Source organism: Artemia sp. Qi Xiang Cuo, chromosome 13 (assembly GCF_049724085.1).
Source record: "Artemia sp. Qi Xiang Cuo chromosome 13, ASM4972408v1, whole genome shotgun sequence".
NCBI lineage: Eukaryota > Metazoa > Arthropoda > Branchiopoda > Anostraca > Artemiidae > Artemia > Artemia sp. Qi Xiang Cuo.
In genome coordinates, this window is record NC_142806.1 from 46,100,972 (window position 1) to 46,121,888 (window position 20,917).

Sequence of the window (20,917 nt, forward strand, 5' to 3'; positions counted from 1 at the left end):
CTACCTAATCTATTGCATGTATTAAATCAGTATTTTTTACGCAGTGGAACGATAAACACATAAGTCATATCTTTAAAAAAAGTGAAGATGGAGCATTTTAATAAAGTTTGTTTACATAACAAGGTTATTGTAGCATTGAATGCTGACAAAGAGAAGTATTTAAACTTTGAAACAAGTTCAGTTGGTAGCACTATTTGAAATTTATGTATGTATTTTCATAACAGTTCTGAATTAAATTTCTTTTGAATACCAAAACAATTCCACTCTTATGTTGGTGGTTATGCGAGATTAGGATCTCCAGAGATGATTGCACTCAAAGAGAATGCCAACATAAAAATAATCATTGATGATAGAGGAAAACTCCTTGCTACCGTTGCAGGTAACACATTACCTACTGATTCATCCAATTGTCACCTTTCAGGTATTAGAATTCAACGGAACATAGATTAATTACAGATAGGCTAACCTAATAAGCTTTTAAACTATATCAAAGCTAAATATCAGCGCTTGTACAATCGTAAAAAATATAGGTTAGAATACAATGATGTAAAGCCGCAAATAAAAAGGACATTGTCAGGCAATATCACTAGGGACTCTAAAGATGAATCAATGAACAACAAAGCACCAGCCCACGTTACTGCCAATGGTCAAGCAGTCAATGATCCAAATAATACCAAAGACGAAAAGCATATTGAGCCTTTTGATGAGACACCAGTAAAAATTGTGTATGACTCAAAATGGAATAATGATTATTCTACTGATTACGAACTAAGAGAAGACAATAGCTATCAAGGAGGCACACTTGTGCCTCTATAAAGAGGCGACCCACCACAATGTTAAGCGATTTCAGGTCCTAGAGGTCGCAGAGAGACGGCGGTAATTTCATTTTGTAGCCCAAGCTCAAACTAAGAAACTTGCAAAATTTCATCCTCCTCCGACTTTATCTTCATGGGGTAAACTGGGCCGGAAGTTTGGACCCTCCCACCACAGCCCCCTTTAACGTTGTCCGATTGGGCTGAAATTTAGAGGTTAAGCTTTCCTAGGGCCCGGGAGCTTATCCTCGAAATTTCAGCTCAATCCGATCACTCCTTCCCTGTTTTCAAAAAACCAAATATAGCCACTTAAAATTCATCTCTTTTTTTTTTCTTAGCCACGCCTACAGGCCACAGTTGGCAACGGATCCGGTTGAATGAGGACTCATTCGAAGCAGAATTCGACCTGTTAGGGCCTTTTGATATTTTCAGACCGAAAAAATTATCCCCCGAATTTACATTTACGAAAAACCTCGTTTTCCTATATTAGCCCATGTTAATTTTTCCCTCCACAACCCCCCTTTAACGTTGTCTGATCGGGCTGAAATTTAGAGGATAAGCTTTCCTGGGGCCTGGGAGCTTATCGTCGAAATTTCAGCTCAATCTGATCACTCCTTCCCTGTTTTCCAAAAACCACATATCAAGATTTTTGGGAATTTGCTTGCGTCGAAAATACCTTCTATTTGCTAAACAACAATTACTATTGTGTTTGTATAGTCCAGCGGCTGAGACTTCAGACTTTCAGGCGGAAAACTCGGGTTCGATTCACCATCAGAGCAACTTTTTTATATACTTTGAAAAGAAACTCAGTTTCTTTTTTAAATTATTTGAAAAAAATTACGTTTTCTAAAGAGTTAAAGAGGCTGAGTTACAAGGTCGACCCTTAAAACGTACAGGGATTAGGAGGCACAGTTGGGGGGCTGTTAAAGAGGCTGAGTCACAAGTTCGAACCTTAAAACGTACAGGGATTAGGAGGCACCCTGTACGACGTGATTTGAGTATTCAGGAATTAAAAGCCTTAACACAAGAATGTTCAAGAGCGGGGGGTTTGGGGGCGGCAGCCCCCAACTTTAACTCCTGACACGATCAGCTAACAGTTAGTCAAGCAATAATAAGTAATAAACTGTACAAAAACGTGCAGAAATTATTTGAAAAAAACTACGTTTTCTAAAGAGTTAAAGAGGCTGAGTTACAAGGTCGAACCTTAAAACGTACAGGGATTAGGAGGCACAGTTGGGGGGCTACCACCCCCCAAACCCCCGCTTTCGCAGCCTTTAAATATAAAAAAAAATTTCTTTAAACTGAAAGTAAGGAGCGACATTAAAACTTAAAAAGAACAGAAATTATTCCGTATATGAAAGAGGCTGTGCCCTCCTCAACGCCTCGCTCTTTACGCTTTAAAGTTTTTATTGTTTAAAAAAAGAGTTGTGAGAAAGTCAAACTTTAGCGTAAAGAGCGAGGCGTTGAGGAGGGCACAGCCTCTTTCATATACGGAATAATTTCTGTTCTTTTAAGTTTTAATGTCGCTCCTTACTTTCAGTTTAAAGAAATTTTTTTTTATATTTAAAAGGCTGCGAAAGCGGGGGGTTTGAGGGGTGGTAGCCCCACTTGTAGCCTCCTAATCCTGTACGTTTTAGGGTTCGACCTTGCAACTCAGCTCTCTTTAACTCTTTTATTAAAACGTAGTTTTTTTCAAATAATATCAAGAGATTACATGGTGACACTATTTTTGAGGAACAGATATCAAAATGTCCAAAGTTAATCGATTAGATATTTACATAATTATGTATACATATATATAATTTTTATTTCCATTAAAAAATATATCTAAATATAGTCATATATTATCATTATATAAATATTTCATTATAGCATTATCATTGTTATGTATTCAAATTATTTTTAGAGTAATCGCTAAGCAATAAATCAAGTTATTTCAAGGAGGCACACTTGTGCCTCTATAAAGAGGCGACCCACCACAATGTTAAGCGATTTCAGGTCCTAGAGGTCGCAGAGAGACGGCGGTAATTGCATTTTGTAGCCCAAGCTCAAACTAAGAAACTTGCAAAATTTCATCCTCCTCCGACTTTATCTTCATGGGGTAAACTGGGCCGGAAGTTTGGACCCTCCCACCACAGCCCCCTTTAACGTTGTCCGATTGGGCTGAAATTTAGAGGTTAAGCTTTCCTAGGGCCCGGGAGCTTATCCTCGAAATTTCAGCTCAATCCGATCACTCCTTCCCTGTTTTCAAAAAACCAAATATAGCCACTTAAAATTCATCTCTTTTTTTTTCTTAGCCACGCCTACAGGCCACAGTTGGCAACGGATCCGGTTGAATGAGGACTCATTCGAAGCAGAATTCGACCTGTTAGGGCCTTTTGATATTTTCAGACCGAAAAAATTATCCCCCGAATTTACATTTACGAAAAACCTCGTTTTCCTATATTAGCCCATGTTAATTTTTCCCTCCACAACCCCCCTTTAACGTTGTCTGATCGGGCTGAAATTTAGAGGATAAGCTTTCCTGGGGCCTGGGAGCTTATCGTCGAAATTTCAGCTCAATCTGATCACTCCTTCCCTGTTTTCCAAAAACCACATATCAAGATTTTTGGGAATTTGCTTGCGTCGAAAATACCTTCTATTTGCTAAACAACAATTACTATTGTGTTTGTATAGTCCAGCGGCTGAGACTTCAGACTTTCAGGCGGAAAACTCGGGTTCGATTCACCATCAGAGCAACTTTTTTATATACTTTGAAAAGAAACTCAGTTTCTTTTTTAAATTATTTGAAAAAAATTACGTTTTCTAAAGAGTTAAAGAGGCTGAGTTACAAGGTCGACCCTTAAAACGTACAGGGATTAGGAGGCACAGTTGGGGGGCTGTTAAAGAGGCTGAGTCACAAGTTCGAACCTTAAAACGTACAGGGATTAGGAGGCACCCTGTACGACGTGATTTGAGTATTCAGGAATTAAAAGCCTTAACACAAGAATGTTCAAGAGCGGGGGTTTGGGGGGCGGCAGCCCCCCAACTTTAACTCCTGACACGATCAGCTAACAGTTAGTCAAGCAATAATAAGTAATAAACTGTACAAAAACGTGCAGAAATTATTTGAAAAAAACTACGTTTTCTAAAGAGTTAAAGAGGCTGAGTTACAAGGTCGAACCTTAAAACGTACAGGGATTAGGAGGCACAGTTGGGGGGCTACCACCCCCAAACCCCCGCTTTCGCAGCCTTTAAATATAAAAAAAATTTCTTTAAACTGAAAGTAAGGAGCGACATTAAAACTTAAAACGAACAGAAATTATTCCGTATATGAAAGAGGCTGTGCCCTCCTCAACGCCTCGCTCTTTACGCTAAAGTTTTTATTGTTTAAAAAAGAGTTGTGAGAAAGTCAAACTTTAGCGTAAAGAGCGAGGCGTTGAGGAGGGCACAGCCTCTTTCATATACGGAATAATTTCTGTTCGTTTTAAGTTTTAATGTCGCTCCTTACTTTCAGTTTAAAGAAATTTTTTTTATATTTAAAGGCTGCGAAAGCGGGGGGTTGGGGGGTGGTAGCCCCCCCCCCCAACTGTGCCTCCTAATCCCTGTACGTTTTAAGGTTCGACCTTGTAACTCAGCCTCTTTAACTCTTTAGAAAACGTAGTTTTTTTCAAATAATTATTCTTTAGAATAGTTTTATGCATTTCATTAAATTATGGAGAAATTGTAAGTAAGAAACAATAGCTTTCTTGAACTTGCTTCATGCAAAAAATACATATATTTAATTAAATAAATAATGTTAAATCGATTTTAAGTAATATATTCTTTATATTTTCCCAATATTGTACACACAATAATGTAGTATCATTAAATAAAGTATTAATTAATTGTAAATATGTAAAACACTCATTTTACCTCATGGACACACAATGCAGAAATTTCATTTAAGAAATTATCAAAAATTGTAAGTAAGTAGCAGATTCTTTCTTGAATTCGCCTCCTGGGTAAATAAAAAAGACAGTTCAATAAATAAATTATGAAAAAAATGTAAGTAAGTAGCAAAATATTTATAGAATTCACTTGCTGGATAAACAAAAAAGACATTTCTTTCGAGAAATTATGAAAAAATTCTAATTAAGTAACGAACTATTTATTGTTTTCTTGAATTATTTAGACGATTTATAAATTTAATTAAATAAATTATGAAAAAATTCTATTTATTTTGAAATTTATTTAGTTAAGTCAGATCTTTTATAAAAAATACGGAAATTTAATTTAAGAAATTATGAAAAAAAAAACAATTTCTTTCTTGAAGTCAACTCTTGGATACACAATAAGAAAATTGCAGTAAAGAAACTATGAAAATATTTGTAAGTAAGTAACAAACTCTTTTTGTTTTTACCTCTTGAATATAAAGTACAGATACTTCATTCAATAAATTATGAAAAAATCGCATGTAGGTAACTTTTTTTTTTCTCTTTATCTAAAACAATTTTAACTTAACTAAACGATGTAGAAATTTAATTCAAGAAATTATGAAAAATTCTCAGTAAGTAACAATTTCCTTCTTGAAGTCAACTCATGGATACACAATACTGAAATTTCATTCAAGAATTTCATGACTTAGATACACGATGTAGAAATTTGATTCAAAAAATTATGAAAAAATTCTCAGTAGGTAAAAATTACTTTCTTGAAGTCATTTTTTGAATACACAATACGGAAATTTCATTCAAGAAATTATGAAAATATTTGTAAGTAAGTAACAAAATCTTCATTGATTTCACCTCTTGGATATACAGTACAGATACTTCATTCAAGAAATTATGAAAAAATCGCAAGTCAGTATTTTTTTTTTCTCTTTATCACAAACAATTTTCACTTAGCTAAATGATGTAGAAATTTAATTCAAGAAATTATTGAAAAATTCTCAGTAAGTAACAATTTCTATCTTGGAGTCAATTCTGTCATTTGCAATACTGAAGTTGCATACGGGATGTTCTGAAAAAAATTGTACCTACGAGCCAATTTAGTCTAGGAGCCCTGCTGCGGTACAAACAAAAAAGACATTTCGTACTAGACATAATTGCGCTTCACTCAGTAAGCAGCAAACATTATTGTTATCACAGGGGAGAGAACTGTCATGTACGTTTAAGTAATGTAATTCTGGCAAATTCTCAGTCTAAGTAGCAAATTCCTTCTTGAATCACCTGTTGGAAAAACAAAAAAAAACATTTCGTTCAATAAATATTGAGAAAACAATTATTTATTAAAAACCTTTATTGTTTTCAAGATTAATAAGAAATAAGAATAAACAAATTTAATTAAATTATGAAAAAAATTCCAATTCTAATTTGAGATTTCCTTAGTGATTTATACTTAGTTTAGAACAAAAAAAAAACAAAAAAGACATTTAGTTATAGTAATTTTGTCAAAATTCTTAGTAAGTAACAAACTTTATTGTTTTCACGAGTTAGATATACGATGTAGAAATTAAATTCATGAAATTATGAAAAAATTCTCAGTAAGTAACCATTTCTTTCTTGAAGTTAACTCTTGGATACACAATAAGGAAATTTAATTCAATAAATTATGAAAATATTTGTAAGTAAGTAACAAACTCTTTTTATTAATTTAACCTCTTGGATATACAGTACAGATACTTCATTAAAGAAATTATGAAAAAATCGCAAGTAAGTAGCTTTTTTCTCTTTATCACAAACAATTTTCACTTAGCTACACGATGTAGAAATTTAATTCAAGAAATTATAAAAAATTCTCAGTAAGTAACAATTTCTTTCTTTAAGTCAGCTCTTGGATACACACAATACTGAAATTTCATTCAAGAAATTAAAGAAAATATTTGTAAATAAGTAACAAGCTCTTTATTGATTTCACCTCTTGAATATACAGTACAGATACTTCATTCAAGAAACGTGATTAAACACATTTTGAAACTGCATGCTATTTTTATGCCTTTCCTTGGCACTTTTCGAAACGAACAGGGATTCCCCACTGGTTCCTTCACAGTGCAAAAAAGTGAGCAGTACAAAAACTCCACGTTTTCAACCAGACTAGTTTATTAGGGATCAATCGCGAGAGACATGCACAGTCAACATATCTTTATTTCATTTTTTAAGGTTCATTTTAGACGAGGTTACGTGCGCGCACGTAACCTCGTCTAAATTAACCTTAAAAAAATGAAATAAAGCTATGACGACTTTGCATGTCTCTCCTGATTGGTCCCTAAAAAACCAGTCTGGTTGAAAACGTGGAGTTTTCGTACTGCTCACTTTTTTGCAATGTGTAGGAACCAGTGGGGAATCCCCGCTCGTTTGGAAAGGTGCCAAGGAAAGGCATACAAATAGTATGTAGTTTCAAAACGTGTTTAATCACCTTTCTTGAATGAAGTATCTGTACTGTATATTCAAGAGGTGAAATCAATAAAGAGCTTGTTGCTTACTTACAAATATTTTTTATAATTTCTTGAATGAAATTTCCGTATTGTGTGTATCCAAGAGTTGACTTCAAGAAAGAAATTGTTACTTACTGAGAATTTTTTCATAATTTCTTGAATTAAATTTCTACATCGCGTAGCTAAGTGAAAATTGTTTGTGATAAAGAGAAAAAAAAGCTACTTACTTCCGATTTTTTCATAATTTCTTGAATGAAGTATCTGTACTGTATATCCAAGAGGTGAAATTAATAAAGAGTGTGCTACTTACTTACAAATATTTTCATAATTTCTTGAATGAAATTTCCGTATTGTGTATCCAAGAGTTGACTTCAAGAAAGAAATGGTTACTTAATGAGAATTTTTTCATAATTTCATGAATTTAATTTCTACATCGTATATCTAACTCGTGAAAACAATAAAGTTTGTTACTTGCTTAGAATTTTTGTCATAATTTCTTGAACGAAATTTTTTTTTTGTTTTTTTTGTTTATCCAACAGGTGAATTAAAGAAAGAATTTGCTAATTAGACTGAGAATTTTTTCATAATTTCTTGAATTTAATTTCTACGTAGTATATCTAAATCGTGAAAACAATAAAGTTTGTTAATTACTTAGATTTTTGTCATAATTTCTTGAAAGAAATGTTTTTTTGTTTATCAAACAGGTGAATTCAAGAAAGAATATGCTACTTAGACTTAGAATTTTTTCATAATTTCTTGAATTTAATTTCTACTTCGTATATCTAACTCTTGAAAACAAAAAATAGTTTGCCACTTACGGTGTCTAGTGTAATAATTTTTTGATCGATATGTCTTTTTTTGTTTGTCCCACATGTGGACTCCAACAATAAATCGGTACTTGGTCACAATTTTTTTCAGAATTTCCTTAAGGAAAAATACGCATTGCATATGAAAGGATTGACTTAAAGACAGAAATTGTTACTTACTGAGAATTTTTCAATAATTTCTTGAAATAAATTTCTACATCATTTAGCTAAGTGAAAATTGTTTGTTATAAATAGAAAAAAAAAATACTTAATTGCGATTTTTTCACAATTTCTTTAATGAAGTATCTGTACTGTATATACAGGAGATGAAATCAATAAAGAGTTTGTTACTTACTTACAAATACTTTCATCATTTCTTGAATGAAATTTCTACACAAGAGTTGACTTCAAGAAAGAAATTGTTACTTGCTGAGAATTTTTTCATAATTTCTTGAATCAAATTTCTACATCGTGTATCTAAGTCATGAAATTCTTGAATGAAATTTCCATATTGTGTATCCATGAGTTGACTTCAAGAAAGAAATTGTTACTTACTGAGAATTTTTTCCTAATTTCTTGAATTAAATTTCTACATCGTGTAGATAATTGAAAATTATTTTTGATAAAGAGAAAAAAAAAGTTACTTACTTGTGATTTTTTCATAATTTCTTGAATGAAGTATCTGTACTGTATAAACAATAGGTGAAAATAAAAAGAGTTTGTTACTTACACTTAAAAATATTTTCATAATTTCTTTAATGAAATTTCATTATTGTGTATCCAAGAGTTGACTTCAATAAAGGAATTGTTTTTTTTTCATAATTTACTAAATGAAATTTTCGTATTGGGTATCCAAGAGTTGACTTCAAGAAAGAAATTGCTAATTACTGAGAATTTTTTCATAATTTCTTGAATGAAATTTCTACAACTTGTATCTAAGTCATGAAAATAATAAAGAATTTGTTACTTAATTGGAATTTCGTCATAATTTCTTTAACAAAATATCTTTTTGTTTATCCAGCAGTTGAGTTAAAGAAATAATTTGCTACTTACTTGCAATTTTTTCCTAATTTCTTTTATGAACTGTCTTTTTTATTTACCCAGGAGTCGAATTCAAGAAAGAATTTGCTACTTACTTAAAATTTTTGATAATTTCTTAATTGAAATTTATGCATTGTGTATCCATGAGGTAAAATGAGTGTGTTACCTATTTACAATTCGTTCATAATTTAATGAATGAAATTTCAGTTTTGTGTATCAAATATTTTAAACAAATAAAGACTTTATTAATTACTTGAGATTTTATTATTATTTCTCTAATTAAATATCTATATTGTGTCCAGGAAGCGAATTCAAGAAAGCTATTGTTACTTACTTACAATTTCTTCATAATTTAATGAAATGAATAAAACTATTCTAAAGAATAAAGACGGGTTAAGATTAAAGATATTTATTGCTTAAACTTATTAACATATTTTTTGAAACAATTTGCTACTTACTTACAATTTTTGATAATTTCTTAAATGAAATTTCTGCATTGTGTATCCCTGAAGTAACTTCAAGAAAGAGTTTGTTGCTTACTTGGAGTTTCGTCATAATTTCTTGAATGAAATGTATTTTTTTATTTATCCAGGAGGCGAATTCAAGACAGAGTTTGTCCCCATATGTCTGACAATAGATGTATGCAAATTCCTTTTCTTACATCTCCGACGTTTTATTAGACATTCTAAACATTTGATATGCAAGCTTACTCTAAAAATAATGAACACATAACAATGTAATGCATAATATATTTTTAATGAAATAATGCTATGTAGAATATTAATAAAAAAATTATATTATGATACATTATTAATATCAATGATTAACTTTGGACATTTTGAATCTGTTCCCTAAAATAGTTCACCATGTTCTCTCTTGATATTATAGCTATTGTCTTCTCTTAGTTCGTAATCAGTAGAATAATCATTATTCCATTTTGAGTCATACACAATTTTTACTGGTGTCTCATCAAAAGGCTCAATATGCTTTTCGTCTTTGGTATTATTTGGTTCAATGACTGTTTGATTAATGGCAGTAACGTTTGCTGGTGCTTTGTTTTTCATCGATTCATCTTTATATTCCATCGTGATCTTTTCTGACAATGCCCTTTTTATTTGTCTGGCAATTTCACTGTCTACTATCAATTTATTTTTACAAATGTAACATTGTTGATATGTAACCATGAACGACATTACGAAAATATCAGTAGAGCATATATGTCTTTTATTTATCCCCCGTTGAATGCTCATACCTAACTTGTGACAACTGGATAAATCAGTAGGTAATGTGTTAACTGCAGCAGTAGCAAGGAGTTTTCCTCTATCATCAACGATTGTTTTTATGTTGGCATTCTCTTTGAGTGCAATCATCTCTGGAGATCTCGATCTTGCATAACCACCAACATAAGAGTTGAATTTTTTCGGTATTCCAAAGAAATTTAATTCCTTACTGTCATGACAATGCATGCAGACATTTCCAATAGTGCTACCACCTGTACTTGTTTCAAAGTTTAAATATTTCTCTTTGTCGGCATTCAATGCTACAATAACCTTGTTATATAAACAAACTTTATTAAAATGCTCCATCTTCACTTTTTTTTTAAAGATATGACTAATGTGTTTATCGTTCCACTGCGTAAAAAATACTGATTTAATACATGCAATAAATTAGGTAGTGTCAATAACCGGTCATAGAATGCTAGTGTTAAAGTCAAATTGTTTATATTAAAACCCAAAGATCTCGTTTTCCTGAACTGTATTCATATTTTGAAATTTTTTTAACTGTAAAGACAGAAAAAAATAAATAAAGTTTAAATATATTGAGTTTAATAAAAGGTTTGAATAAAACACTTTTACGAATTTGAATTTTCTTAATAATAAGATGAAAAAACACATGGACTCAGGCAACTGAGTTTCTCAATCCCCGTAAAGCTCTTTTAAAAGATACAAAAACTACTTATTTAACACAAAAATTTCGTTTTTAATGACCACCAAGTAAAGAAAAACCACCCGGAATCAGGCAACAGAGTCTCTCAAACCCTGTAAAGCTCTTTTAAAAGATACAAAAAAGACTGATTTAACACAAAAAATTTCGTTTTTAATGACCACCAAGTAAAGGAAAACCACACGGAATTAGGCAACTGAGTCTCTCAATCCCCGTAAAGCTCTTAAAAACTACTTATTTAACGCAAAAATTTCATTTTTAATGACCACCAAGTAAAGAAAAACCACACGGAATCAGGCAACTGAGTCTCTCAATCCCTGTAAAGCTCTTTTAAAAGATACAAAAACTACTTATTTAACACAAAAATTTCGTTTTTAATGACCACTAAGTAAAGAAAAATCACACGGAATTAGGCAACTGATTCTCACAATCCCCTTAACTCAATTATAAAAGTTTCTAAATCTTATTCTTTAAACCAACTATTTAGAGATTTATTTCCCTACAGTAAAGAAAAATCACCCTGAATAAGGAAACTGAGTCTATCAATCCCCGTACATCTCGTTTAAAATATACGATTTCTCATTAAGTCAAATACAAATTTTTTTTTTATTTGCAATCAAGTTAAGAAAAACCACACGGAATTAGGCAACTGAGTCTCTCAAACCCCTTAAAGCTCTTTTAAAAGATACAAAAACTACTGATTTAACACAAAAATTCCGTTTTTAATGACCACTAAGTAAAGAAAAATCACACGGAATCAGGCAACTGAGTCTCTCAAACCCCTTAAAGCTCTTTTAAAAGATACAAAAACTACTGATTTAACATAAAAATTTCTTTTTTAATGACCACCAAGTAAAGAAAAACCACAAGGAATTAGGCAACTGAGTCACTCAAACACTGTAAAGCTCTTTTAAAAGATGCAACAAATGACCACCAAGTAATGAAAAAACTACACGGAATCAGGCAACTGAGTCTCTCAAACCCCTTAAAGCTCTTTTACAAGATACAAAAACTACTTATATAACGTAAAAATTTCCTTTTTAATGACCACCAAGTAAAGAAAAACCAAACAGAATAAGGCAACTGAGTCTCTCAATCCCATTAAAGCTCTTTTAAAAGATACAAAAACTACTGATTTAACACAAAAATTTAGTTTTTAATGACCACCAAGTGAAGAAAAACCACACGGAATCAGGCAACTGAGTCTCTCAAACCCCTTAAAGCTCTTTTAAAAGATACAAAAAATACTGATTTAACACAAAAATTTCTTATTTAATTAACAACATGTAAAGGAAAACCACACTGAATAACGAATCTGTGTCTCTCAACAACCGAATAGATATATTAAAATATACAAAAACTAATAATATAACACAAAAATTTAGTTTTTAAAGACAAACAAATAAAGAAAAATCACACGGAATTAGGCAACTGAGTCTCTCATTCCCCTTAAATCTCTTTTCAAAGATACAAAAAATACTGATTTAACAAAAAAATTTCGTTTTTCATGACTATCATTTGAAGAAAAACAACACAGAATTAGGCAATTGAGTCTCTCAAACCCTGTATAAATATTTTAATGGATCCAAAAACTACTTATTTTACATAAACAATTGCTTTTTAATGACCAGCAAGTGAAGAAAAACCACACGAACCTCGGCAACTGAGTCTCTCAAACCCCTTAAAGCTCTTTTAAAACTGTGACAAGCTAAACCACGACAAAAGCACTTCTCTCGTGGAACTCAATCCCCATTTAACTCAATCCCCGTGCAACTGAACCCCCTTGTAACTAAACCCCGGTATAACTGAAACCCCCGTGGAACTGTAACCCCCTTTAACTGAACACTCGTGCACCTCAACCCTCCATGCAACCCATCTCCCTCAAAACACTTTTCAGTCATTTTCTCGTACTCTCGTGTAACTCAAACCCCAATTGACTCCAGCCCCGTGTAACTGAACCCCCTTGTAACTGAACCCCTGTATAACCGAAACCCTCGTGCAACTGTACCCCCTTTAACGGAACTCTCATGCAACTCAACCCTCCATGCAACCCATCTCCCTAAAAACACTTTTCAGCCATTTTCTCGTTAAATTGACAATACGCTCCAAAACATCACTTGTGTATTATACAGTACATAATCATGGCATCTCCTCCAATTCACAAATCCCCTTACCCCTTTTTTGCAAAGGTTAATCAAACATCTCCGATTTTAAAAGCATTAAAAAATTTTCCACTCACTAATCATCCCTTTTTTGCAAATGCTAAACAGGAAAAAAAAACTGTTTCCTTTTATTCAAATCCTAATCACCAATCAAGTTATACTCGTTCCTCCCGGCCAAGGTGTAATAACCGGAATATCTATCAGAAAAACCTGTTTGGTACGGGGGCCCCAAAATGGTACTTCTTAGTCTACTTATAATACGGAAGTACCTATCCAAATTTACTTGTCCTTATTACTTTTGACAGGCAATTTTAACTTAATAAACTTCAAAGATCCTTTTTTTAATGTGTCAATCCCTATTGACTAGAGCCCCTTTTTACTTACCGTTCGTTACCAAGAAAGGTTTGATAAAACTTGGAATTTCTTATTTGAGATTATTTGCTCTTAACATTTTAGGTTTCCAGCAAGGCCGTATCCAGGGGAGTTTAGGGAGTTTGACCCCTCCCCCCAAAAAAAAATGTTTGTCCGACTCGTAAAAACGTAACAAAATGAATATAAACTTATTTTTTGTACTTACGCATTATATGGGCCTTTACAAGGAAACCAGTCACGAAAAACCCGCCAGACGGGTTAATTCAAGAAACCGCTATAGAGTAATGCCATGCAAAGCGTGGTTTTCATTGCGTTTACGATATTTAAACTGTTGTTTTTTGGGGTTTATAAGGGGGAAAGTACCTAGGTTAGGTAGGTTAGGTTACGTATTTAATATATGCTATGCTTTACCCCCCACCCTCCTAATGTGCAAGCTAAACTTGACTTTTTAGAAGGGCCCATATAAAGCGTAAGTACCCTAATTTTTTCGTACATTTTTTTAAGTTTTTTTGTAACACGTCCCCCTCCCCCGAAAAAAAATCCTATTGTAAAACTAACCCCAAAAAAACTGGATACGGCCCTTGTTTCCACTAAATCAGAAATGACAATTTAACGTTGAAAGTATACGGTTGGCATTCATGCTGAACCCTGACTTTACTTGGGTCAAAATTCCATTCTACTAAGTTAATAGTGGCAAATATATTCAACTACGCCAAGAGCCTTTAATCCATTAACAAAAGACATTTCACAATCGAGTAAATTCAGATTTCACGCATTGTTGAAGCTACGAATCAGAATCAAATACAAGTCAAAACTTCATACAGTCTATAATTTCCATATCATCAACATGAAACACAAACAATTCAAGAGGTATGTGAAGACCTGTTTCGGGTGTAAGCAAGCAACTATGATAAATAATTTGCCTAATTTGGACTAAAACTATTTTTACATGATTTTGTTTGCAAACTCCAAGAGATTTCTGAATGACCAAGTGAAATTGATCGACGTCGGATGCCTTTCGAGTTTATCCCCTTAAATGAGGTAAGAAGTACACGGTTGAACATGATTTCTTCGTTCACTTCTATTTTAATGAATCTAGAACCATGCCAGGTTGTTTAAGCCTGCTTAGCTTTGTAATAGTACGTCAATATAGCAAAGCTACTTCTTCGGAACGCTAACCAATAGTTGTCAGTGGCGTCAATTAGGGAAGGGGGGCATGTAAACTCGGATTTTTTGCCCCCCCCCCTATATTTCGAAAAATACCCTTTTTGGTATTTTCCTACCCTTTTTGGTATTTCTGCTGAGAAAAATCAAAAAGAAAATAGCGCTGGTGCCACTGACGACTTATACCCCAAAATAAAATCGAAGGTCACTTCGCTTTCATCAGCTTATCAACAGACAGGGATCCATCTTACATCATGGAAGCAAAAGTAGTCTTGTTCTTATTTTTTAACAACTTATTTTTTGTAACAACTAAAATATAAAACATGCTTGCCTCAAGATTAGATGCACATTGACATTTAAAAATCTGGCGTTTGTAAAAAAAAAAATTCCGGAAGAGAAGTCTTTGGTAGCCTAAGTTATTTTTCTAGAAATAAGTCCAAAATCACGAAATAATTCAAAAAGAATTATTGCATCAGATCGATGTCAGCTGGTGAATGAGCTGTTGTCATCTTTTAATAAATAAGTTTTTCTTCTTTCTTTTTACCGGTGTAAAACACCGCCAGATATTGCATAGCAGTCTAATCACAGCGTGAAAACACTGTCCCAGTGACCCAATACCATGTGATTCCAACCACTTCGTATATATCATTCTTGGTGGTTGCTGAAGTCAGAGAAACTAAGTCTATCCCCAATCATAAATAAAGTGAAATTTTTATGTATAATTTAATAGTAGCGTCACGAGAACAAAGCGTTCAATGCTTCTATCTTTAACCTTTCGCGTGTCAATTATTCATTCATCTTAGCAGATCTCATCCCCAATTCATGTTACAGGGTGCAGCAGATTATGCGCCCGTAGAAGATTCACTACCTCCTGCCAGCACTAGAGTCACTTGGATTAGAAAAATAAAACTTTTCTAGTTCAGTAATAACTGTTTTTAAGCATGACCAGGTGATCTTTGATCTTATATAATAAATATTCATAGTTCCTTCGGTCACTTTGTGAAAAGAAGTCCAATAAAGCTTTGTAGAGTATTCCGTTTATAAGTGCCGACCAGGAGCAAAAGCAGGGATTTACTCTGGACAGAGTTATATGGAGGATATAAGAAGTTATAGAGGAATTCGTAAAAACCTCGGAATTTCCTAAAACCTAAGGTCGCCAGACTTACTGCAATAAAACCGTCTGTTTACCGAATTTGGTTAGGACAAGCCCCAGGTGGTAGGTAACCAGTCCTATAACCCCCTCCCATCCCCTGCATGTGGGCCTACTGCAGCAACCATTCACATGTTTGGAAGAAAACACAGAAACTGTTTTAGATTAAGTAATTTCCCCGTGAAAGTACTAAATAGATGTAATTTTTTTTAACTTTATTAGGTAGACAACTCTTGCCATAAAATGTCGTATAACAGTGCGCAAAGGATGAAGCTCCCAAAAAACGATTCACCGTCTCGTGGTGGGACTAGAGGCATTGGGATTAAGACAATACAAATTATCTAGTTCAGCATGAACACCTTTTAATGTGGATACTTTCCCCGCGTTCAGTAAGCTTAGAGCAATTGATTTGGTAATTTTTAGAGTTCAGTAGCAGACTCCAATTACTGAATTGCGTTCAAGAGCATTTACTGAAACCTATTGCATTTAATTATTTGCTTATTGTGCTTCAGAGCTCAATAAGCCTCAATTCGTCCTTTTACAGATGGAAAATTCTTGGAATGTTTTCGTATTAGTATAAGTTAGCAATAGTTTCGATTATTTTCATGTCCTATGGGGTTGCAAAGTTTTTTTTTTAATTTTGTGTAAGAAATTCACTTTTATGTCCAAACCGCGTTCAATAGATGATTACATTTGCATTTAATTTGCAACCAACATTTTTTTCAATTAAATTGCAACCTATTGCAATTAATTGCAATAGGCTCTGTTGAACGTGGGGATTACTTTTGATATCAAACAGCCAGGTACATGCGCATAAATCTATTTCAGAAGGAAGCACTCAGTGGGAAGCCAAAATTCGGAAAAAGGCAAAATGCACGAAGATCAAAAAATCATGGGGTAAATCCCGAAAACCATGAGATTACAGAGGCCAGCTGTGGAAGGCTATCCATGCTTAGAGACGAGAATGCAACAAATATTCATTTAGTGATTTATTATCGTTTTTAAAGATATCTGGTAAAGCTTTGTAAAGATCATTTCATACGTTGCTGTCGCCACCTGAACCATAAATTTACATTAAATGATGAGTTAAGCTAAATTTAAGCTTAGTTTAAGCTTGTTATTTAAATCACGGATGATGCATTAAAGGGAACCTGTCCAGAAACACAATCTTTCATAAATGAACAAAAACTACATTCCTGTAAAAAATTCAAGATCAAAATTAAATAAGATATATAATAAGTGTTCACACTTATCTCAATAAGTGTGCAATTTTTGGCACACTTAGGGGAGAAGGGAAGATTTCATTTTATTTTTTAGCAAATATTACATGATCTTTCGACTTGGAGGAAGTTAAGATGACAAGTTTAGCCTATTAAATTAATTTTCAATTGCATTCACCCATGCCATTTAATTTAAATAGTAAATGTAATCGAAAAATTTATCTTGAAAGTGTTAAGAAATTCTCGAAAAATCCCTTTTTAAACAGAAAGATCTCAAGACCCTCCCTCTATACTATTTAGAAAACGCGGGCCTTTGAGAGAGTAGAATTTAGTACTGATGCTGAAGCAAGTTCGTGCTTTGCATTATTGTGCTCCTCCTGACTGAATTTTGCCAAAAATATAATAACTAAGAACTAACCGATAACAAGTTTATAGAAAGCTGACCCAAACGTTTGAAGTATACAGTTTTGAACTTACCGCATTAATAAAAGATATTAAGGAAAAGAGGGGATCAAAAGCCATAAATACTACTACAACTACTACTATTAACAACTCAGTGCAGCAGCAAGACACCTGAGGCCAACACCGCTAAGCATGCTCCACCTCCATCCCAATCTACTCAAAGCCTCCCTCTTTACATCCTCCCTAGAAGTTTCCATTCCCCTTAAATCTATCCTTACGATATCCTCCAACCCTGTCCGGGGCGATTTGCTTTTTGTTTGGCCCTAGGCGGTTGCCCGACATCAAGGCCGTATCCAGGGGGGGGGGGGTTACCCGGTTTGAACCCCCCCCCCGAAATTTTTGACCGACTCGAAAATTAGTAAAACCTAGGTAAAAATCAGTAATTTAGTCGAAAACTGAGTCAAAAATTAGTAAACCCCCCCCAAAAAAGTCAAAAATTAGTAAACCCCCCCCCCTGAACAAAAATCCTGGATACGGCCCTTCCCGACATAAAGGAAAAGCCACCAAAGAATAGCAAAAACGAACTGAATTTCAAAGAATATGCCTACATTTGGTTAAATCTAAAGCCAAAAAAAAAATTAACAGACTTCCTTATTTTTTCATAATCATGGGGTAATTCAGTGCTATTCTAATTCATTTGTAAGAACACGACATTGAAAGGCTTCATAATAACGCAACAACATGCGACTTTACTGACACACAAGTCTACCAGCTCAAGAGTGGAAACAGAGGTATATATCGTATAATCCCTTGAATCAAACAAAGAACAATTTCTTCTCTTGTTTGCTGCAAAATTTAACCCAGCTAAGCGTTGGTCTGAAGAGACGCAACAGGTTTTGGTAAATGGTCCAGCTACCGCATATCCCGTCTCAACGCACGTAGGCTATAAGCTATTCCCTGCAGTCAGAACTGGTCAAATCTGGAAAGAATATTCCGGATTCTAATAACTACTGGAAGAAGAATCGAATTACTTTCAAATTCCGATTGCCCAAGCATAAAGCCAGTTTCAGTGGATCTTTTTCCTTCAAAAAACATTGCAGTAAAGAAGGGTTGGGGGAGATTGTTACTCAAAAACGATTCACCTCTTTAAGTAGACAGTCTTGCTTCAAGCTCCAAAACATTGTCTATTAAGCAAAATTTATGCATTCGCAAGTATTTTTAAATAAGTCTTTCTAAATTTAAAGAAGTGTTTAAATTACATAATGTAAATGAGCTTACCAGAATGATATCGACTCTCATTTCGAGTCACTCTTCTGTTGGTTCTTTTCCTTTCTTTTGATGATGTGTTTTGATTTGCGGACACCGTCTTGGGTAATTCTGAAAAAGAATGATGTTTAATTGAATATTGTGCCATTAATAATACAGGTATATATTTCTTGATCTTAATCTTTTAATCGTTTTATCTTTTCTTAATCTTATCTTAGTTTCTAATATCACCCTTTACGTTTGAGATTTTAATATATTTTGGCAAATTTTTTTCAATCGATCACAGTGAAAGTGAGTTGACCTATTAGCTGAGTCTACTTCTTGTATTTCATTGTGAAAATTCTCACAAAATATAATAGCTTTTGCTATTAAAAACACCGCCTAAGTGTTTTGTATTTGACAGCTCGTGATTGTGTTTCCATTTTCGGGGCCACGTGTACCGAAACGAGTACCTAATTTCTGGCTGTCTGGCTTTCCAATAATATAGGTATCTGAAAATCCATCTGACAACTCCCTATTCCACAGATTAATTTAGAGAAAACACGATAGAAGGACTAAAACTTAGAACATGAGGGCAAATAATACATTAGACCCTTTTTACGCACGAGCCCCCCCCCCCCAAAAAAAATCATCTGATGTCAAACGAAGGTCTCATTAGAGTATAATCCAAGGTTTTAAAGTGCTTTCCCATATGCCACATTGGAGATCCCCGGTTATAAGTGACTTTTGAAGCAATATCCAATAAAAACATTATCACGCACAATGCGTGATTACCACATCAAAATTATAATAAATTATACTTAGGCCAGGCATGTAGTTGCTCAAGCCGGTCAATAGCCTTTTCTTGAACTAAGGCATGAATGTAGGAAAGGATTACCCACCCTTCCCATCACGGCGCTCTCAAGATGGAACAATTATCAAAAAACTAGGCATATTTTCTGGAATTCATTTGGAAGTCGCAGAAATAAATGAAACATATCTAGAATATACTAAATTATAGGGCAAATCCCGTGATTCGGGGAAGGGCGAAACACTTCTCTGCGTAGGTGCTTGGTACTAACCAAATTTACAAAGTGGAGGGGGATCACTAGCGTCAAAAGGTGTAAAGGGGCTTTGTCTCCAACCGTAACTCTTGATGTGGATAAAAAAAAGTCCAATGAGCCCTCCTCCACCCAGGAAATTTTAATTTCTAAACTTGCAGCTAATCTCCAAAGTAATATGTTGTTGAACATTACGATAAGAAGCAAACATGTAAATAAATTAAACATTCGTTCATTTCTAGCAAAGTTTAAGGAGTAAAAATAAGCGTTAAGACCTGGCGGCATTGGAGTCAAAGCCCATAGTTTAACCTTTCCAATCTTCCTTACAGTAACCCATAATAGGATGGAAATTGAAAATAAATCTATGATGATAATATTCCACACCTAAAACCCAAGATCACTGACAAATATTATGAACAGCCACTTAATATGCATCATTATTGGTTTTCAATGTTCAAAAAAAAACAAGAATAAAATAACCCGATTCATCACTGAATCCCACCCTCCTCCCCACTATCTAATGAGTCAACTGTTTAAATCACAATTCACGTCATAAGTGATAGATAAACCTCATCCGTCAAACAGCAAGCATTTAAGTATTGATGAATATAATGCAATTCTCCTTCTACTAAATTAAAGAGGCGGTGGATATGGTTTCGATTAACTTCCGTGGGTTCATCTGGAAGGTCAGCGTAAGTCACCAAGGCAAATGAGCCTAGAATCTAATCATAGCGAATGAGTCGTCAGAATTAACACCAAGGGATGACCGGCTTCAATGATGGTTTTTAAGAAACAATACTACCTAAAATTTGATGTCAAAATTGTGTCAACCTTGTCAAATTTTTGAAATAAACTTATAAGAACAAACTCGGTGTATTAGCCCCAAGGCTAGACAAGTTTCAACATTAGGATTACACCAACCTAAAAAAAAAATTGTAGTGAAATGTATTTGTTAATTACTTAAGTGTGCACTCAAGCCGTTCCCCTAATTTAGGAAATTATAACCGGACAAAGGAAGTGATCATAGGCAGGGCAATAGCGCTGCCTAAGTAAAGGGCGATACGGGCACAATGTATTATTTATTTATTTAATTTCAAAAGATATTATCTTTTGATCTTTAACTAGTTAAATTGACAATTCAATT

The 20,917-nt window shown here is 33.7% G+C and overlaps 1 protein-coding gene across 3 annotated transcripts in view; it reads right to left on the reverse strand.

The window, feature by feature from the left end:
• Positions 1-20,917, reverse strand: part of DIP2 (disco-interacting protein 2) — a 298,193-nt gene that overhangs the window by 250,392 nt on the left and 26,884 nt on the right. For all 3 annotated transcript variants that reach the window (XM_089099548.1, XM_089099547.1, XM_089099546.1), the window contains one exon: positions 18,746-18,844. In XM_089099548.1, the coding sequence (XP_088955674.1) occupies positions 18,746-18,844 (99 nt within the window). The remainder of the gene's footprint in view (positions 1-18,745; positions 18,845-20,917) is intronic.